Here is a 5,332-nt window from a genome sequence, read left to right as displayed (position 1 = left end):
GAAGGAAGGAAGGAAGGAAGGAAGGAAGGAAGGAAGGAAGGAAGAAAGAAAGAAAGAAAGAAAGAAAGAAAGAAAGAAAGAAAGAAAGAAAGAAAGAAAGAAAGAAAGAAAGAAAGAAAGAAAGAAGATGGTAGTAATGGATCTGGGAGGTTACTGCAGGGACAGGAGCAATGACTTAGAAGTACAAACTCTTGGGTTCCTGTTTAGACAACTGGGATCCCACAGCCAACAGGATCCTTAGAGACAGAATCCTCAGAGATCCTGTCTCTGAGTTTTAGGTAAGGTTTTTGTTCCTCTGTCCCAAGGTGGCAATGGTTTCCTGAAGTTACTGATCTTTGAGTAATTTCATCTCCCCTCTGTTGATACTCCTTCCTTTTTAATATTCTTGTAGCCAGTTTCATTATTAATTTATTCTATTTAAAGTACCTAGAGTGATTTTCTTGATTAGATCCTGATTGATACAGTACCTAGTCATCTTTCTTTTTCTTTTCTTTTCTTTTTTTTGAGACAGAGTTTCACTCTTGTTGTCCAGGCTGGAGTGCAGCGGCACGATCTCGGCTCACTGCAACCTCTGCCTCCTGAGTTCAAGCGATTCTCCTGCCTCAGACTCCTGAGTAGCTGGGATTACAGGCATGAGCCACCACGCCCGCCTAATTTTGTATTTTTAGTAGAGATGGGGTTTCTCCTTGTTGGTCAGGCTGGTCTCGAACGCAACCTCAGGTGATCTGTCTTCCTCAGCCTCCCAAAGTTCTGGGATTACAGGCGTGAGTCACCGCGTGTGAGCCACCACACCCGGCCGTCTTTCTTCACTTGGCTTCTAGGATGCCACACAGGTTTTTCTTGCATTCTACCAGACATTCCTTTTCAGTCCCCCTTGCTGATTCTTCCTCTTAAATCCGACTCTTAATGTTGGGAATGATTTTCACATAAAAATTACTAATGGTGACTTTCTTTCCAGTGTCCTAAAGATCTAAATTTATCTGTAATATAGCCTTATCACTCAACACAGGAATTCATCTCATTTTACATGTGAGAAAATTGAAGATTTCTTGCCTTAGGGACTATTTCAGGAATATCATCTTGAGAAATTAGTTCACATGTTGCTTCTACCTGTGAGGCTGAGGCTTTGTCTCAGCCTGTTAAAGCTAAAAAGAGCCAAAGAGATTTGCTCACTGGTGGGATACTCCCTCAGTAAAAAATCTACAGTCTAAGCTCTGGTCATCTTCTTTGCAGGTTTAGAAACTACTTTTTTGTTGAGCTTACCCAGAAACACATCAAATTTAATACAAATGCTTATACTTTTCAGATGTTAATAATATAAAATGTAAGAACCATTTTGAACAATGAATTATTGATGATGGGCATTTGTGGGTTTACGGTAACTAAAAGCATTCTAACAGTATTGAGTGTTCTCATTCGTGAATATGGCATATCTCTCCACTTATTTAGGTCTTCTTTAATTTCTCTTAGTGATATTCTGCCAGAGTGTTCAGGATTGAAGTTTTGCACGTGTTTTGTCAAATTTAAGAATGTACTTCTTGGGGGCTGGGTGTGCTGGCTCATGCCTGTAAACCCAGCACTTTGGAGACTAAGATTGGAGGATCACTTGAGGCCAGGAGTTTGAGACCAGCCTGGGCATCAAAGTGAGATCCATCTCCACACACACAGATAAAATAGTTAGCTGGGTGTGGTGGCATGTGCCTGTGGTCCCAGCTACTTTGGAGGCTGAAGCAGGAGAATTGCTTGAGTCCAGGCATTCAAGGCTGCAGTGGACTATAATGGTACTGTCGCATGCCAACCTGGGTGACAGCCAGACCCTATCTCAAAAACATAAAAAATAAATAAATAAAAATAAAAAATAAAAAAGAATATACTTTTTATACAATTTTGTATTCAGCTTTTTTTTTTTTTTTTTTTTTTCTGTCAAGCTGTTCTTTATTTCAGGAAGAGGGCAGGGCAAGGGGCTCAGTCTTTCTTGGCAGTGGCTTTCTTCATGGCAGCCAGGACGTTTTGCAGCTCCTCCCGCTTCCTCTTGGCGCAGATATGCGTCCCCACCCTTTTCTTTTTCTTTTCTTTTTTTTCTTTTGGAGACGGAGTCTCGCTCTGTTGCCCAGGCTGGAGTGCAGTGGCACAATCTCAGCTTACTGCAATTCTGCCTCCTGGGTTCAAGCAGTTCTCCTGCCTCAGCCTCCCGAATAGCTGGGATTACAGGCTGAGCCACCGTGTCTGGCCCCCACCCTTTTCTTGATAAACTTGGAGGTCTTCAGTAACTCCATGGCCTTGGAGACCTTCAGTAACTCCATGGCGTGATGCTCGTAAGGGGCGAAGCCACACACTTCTTGGATCATGTCCCGCACAAACTTGGTGTGTTTGATTAGGCGCCTGCAGCGGCAGCTGTGCCTGGGATTGCTCATGTTCTTGGTCACCTTGTGGCCCTTGTTGAGGCCCATGGTCATAGGGTAGTGCAGAGCCATGGCTGCTGCTCTCTAATGGCAGCTGTGGCGGCAGGCAGTTTTTTTTTTAATAGTATTATTTCCAAAGTATTTTACCATGTCTTTAAAGGGGTTTATTTAACATTGGTAATGGCTGCATTAATTCAGTTGGCAAGTTTTAAACCACTGATATTACTGGTTTTGCTTAACACTTTTACTTAATGGTGATGGCTGTGCTTTGTTTTATAGAGTCAGCTTTGCTGTGTTAAACAGAAGGTCTAGTGTTGCACTGAGTCCCTTGGGGAATGTAGTCTAGAGAAATTGGAGGCTCAGTTCCAAAACCAACATTCCAAATAAAGAGGGTTTTTAGTGAAAATGTCAGTTTACCTTGAATATTTTTCCAGTCATGTAAGTAATCCTCATTTTTTCCTAACATTAAATGTATTTGTTTGTGATCTCTGGGCTACTTTCATTATGATAACAATTTGCTATATTTCAGGGATTTTCTTGTGGGGAGAGGGGACTTTTTTTTTTTTTTTTTAGACGGAGTCTCACTCTGTCACCCAGGCTGGAGTGCAGTGGCACGATCTCTGCTAACTGCAACCTCCGCCTCCGCCTGGGTTCAAGCAATTCTTCTGCCTCACCTTCCCGAGTAGTTGGGATTACAGGCGCATGTCACCACACCAGGCTAATTTTTTGTATTTTAGTAGAGACGGGGTTTCACTGGGTTGCCCAGGCTGGTCTCGAACTCCTGAGCTCAGGCAATCCACCCACCTCGGCCTCCCAAAGTGCTGGGATTACAGGCGTGAGCCACTGTACCCGGCGAGAGGGGACTATTGGTCTAATGTTGAATTTGAATGCTCTGTAGTACTTTATATTGCTATATGGCTGTGCTAAATGCCATCACAAATAGAATAAACAGTATATATAATTTGTTCATCCATTTCTTCAACAAGCATTTAGTGAGCCACCTTCTAGTATATGCAGTGGGAATCTGTTATATTCTGGAGTTTCAGAGCTGAATAAACATAGTATCTCTTGTCCAGGAACTTCCAGGCTTACACCTATGATCACATTAGAAATAAATCAATGCAGGCCATTGCTGACACATTCCTGGAGGCCTGACTCATGCCCACTCACTCTTTTACCCTCCCTCTGCTTTGTTCAATTGTTGATAGAGTCCTGGGGACTCATTAGAACTATCACTGGCCAGTTTACCTGGATGAGAGTGTCTTCAAAAGCATCACCAACTTAAGACAGGACTGATTTCTTCCAGAATGCTCTAAATTCCCCCCTGCCCATTAACACATTGCCAGGACAGATTCTTTGCAAACGTTGTGGCCAGTTGGGCCTGCCCTCCCTCACAACCCTCTAATCCTTGATTTAGTTCAAAATATTAGCATCCCCATAATCTATAATACCCTCTATTACCCTATGACCTCTTCTTTTATAGCCTGCTCTCCATTCTACTCTGTGTTGCCTCTTCCCGCTGCTTTGCTCCTCTGAAGATTCCCCCTGCATCTGCTGAAGGCTCATCCCATGCTATGCAAACCTTTCTAGAATGTGAGCTCTTCATGGAAACAATGTCTCTACCTCTACCTCTGTGCCTGACAGAAATCCAGACATCGTCTGAGATTTCCTCTGTAGCTCTCTCAAAAGGATGCCACTCCTTGTCTACTTCTCAAATACCTGGGATCAGGAAGTGGGTAAGTGGCTGGGCGCGGTGGCTCAAGCCTGTAATCCCAGCACTTTGGGAGGCCGAGGTGGGCGGATCACAAGGTCAGGAGATCGAGACCATCCTGGCTAACACGGTGAAACCCCGTCTCTACTAAAAAAATACAAAAAACTAGCCGGGCGAGGTGGCGGGCGCCTGTAGTCCCAGCTACTCGGGAGGCTGAGGCAGGAGAATGGCGTGAACCCGGGAGGTGGAGCTTGCAGTGAGCTGAGATCCGGCCACTGCACTCCAGCCTGGGCGACAGAGTGAGACTCTGTCTCAAAAAAAAAAAAAAAAAAAGGAAGTGGGTAAGGATTCGTCTTTCCTTTTCAGGGCTACTTCTGAACCATTTCTAGTATAAAGCCCCTTGGTCTTTCAACTCTGCTATGACCTAGTTATACTCCTGTCTGTTCTGCCCTCTCCCCAATTCTTGGCTATTCCTCTCATTTGTTGAAGGTTTTCAGAAGTGATATTATTAAGAACATGGGATTTAGAGTCAGGTATGTCTGGGTTCCAGTGTCAGGTGTGCCACTTACTAGCTGTGCAATCTTCAGCAAATTATAGTATTTAATCTCTGAGCTAATTATAGTACTTAATCTCTGAACTTAAATTTTCTTAGATGTAAAATAAGATAATGGCAATCACCTTGGAGAGTGGTTACTGGCATTCAACATTCATTCAACTAAAAGTAAGTGGAATAAAATAATTATACATTGATATATGTTCTGTGAAGGGTTTAGGATAGAGAATAAAGGGGCACTCCACTATGGAGGAGGTTCGAAGGCGAGGTGCTAGTTGAGCTGAGACCTGAAGGAAGAGAGGGAGGGTTAAATGAAATAAAGTACATGGAACCACTTGGCACAGCACGGGCCCATAGTGAACTCAGTGTTAGTGGAAATCGTTTTCCTGGTAAGGGTGGTGGCAGAGGTGAATGGCTTTCAAAGCTGCTGTAATTGCAAGCTGAGTTGATCCTGGTCCAAGTGAAATAGTGGCATTAGTGCTTGGTGGTGGTAGCAGCAGCAGAAGCAGTAGTTTCTCTATCAGATTAGGTTTTCTTCTCTTCTCTCCTCTCCTCTCCTCTCGTCTCCTCTCCTCTCCTCTCCTGTCCTCTCCTCTCCTCTCCCTACTTGTTCCTTTCCTTTCCTTTCCTTTTTCCTTTCCTTTCCTCCCCTCCCCTCCCCTCCCC

General features: G+C 43.9%; 1 protein-coding gene across 1 annotated transcript; it reads right to left on the bottom strand.

The window, feature by feature from the left end:
* Positions 1–1,965: 1,965 nt before the first annotated feature.
* LOC111547489 (60S ribosomal protein L36-like) lies at positions 1,966–2,474 on the bottom strand. Its single transcript, XM_023219283.1, has 2 exons — positions 2,238–2,474; positions 1,966–2,061 (listed from the first exon to the last, which is right to left on the bottom strand). Exons 1-2 carry the CDS (start codon positions 2,472–2,474, stop codon positions 1,966–1,968), a joined length of 333 nt encoding a protein of 110 aa, XP_023075051.1.
* Positions 2,475–5,332: the final 2,858 nt, after the last annotated feature.

This window comes from Piliocolobus tephrosceles, chromosome 1 (genome assembly GCF_002776525.5).
Source record: "Piliocolobus tephrosceles isolate RC106 chromosome 1, ASM277652v3, whole genome shotgun sequence".
In the NCBI taxonomy this organism is placed as follows: Eukaryota; Metazoa; Chordata; class Mammalia; order Primates; family Cercopithecidae; genus Piliocolobus; species Piliocolobus tephrosceles.
The sequence above is the reverse complement of the archived record's forward strand: the minus strand, read 5'-3'. Positions and strand labels throughout refer to the sequence as shown.

What these genes read in the sequence shown, in the direction of transcription:
- LOC111547489 (XM_023219283.1), bottom strand. Translation starts at nt 2,474, where the DNA reads ATGGCTCTGCACTACCCTATGACCATGGGCCTCAACAAGGGCCACAAG. An exon ending in CCAAGTTTATCAAGAAAAGG is followed by an intron (nt 2,062 to 2,237) that starts GTGGGGGCCAGA and finishes GAAAAGAAAAAG; the next exon opens with AAAAGGGTGGGGACGCATAT.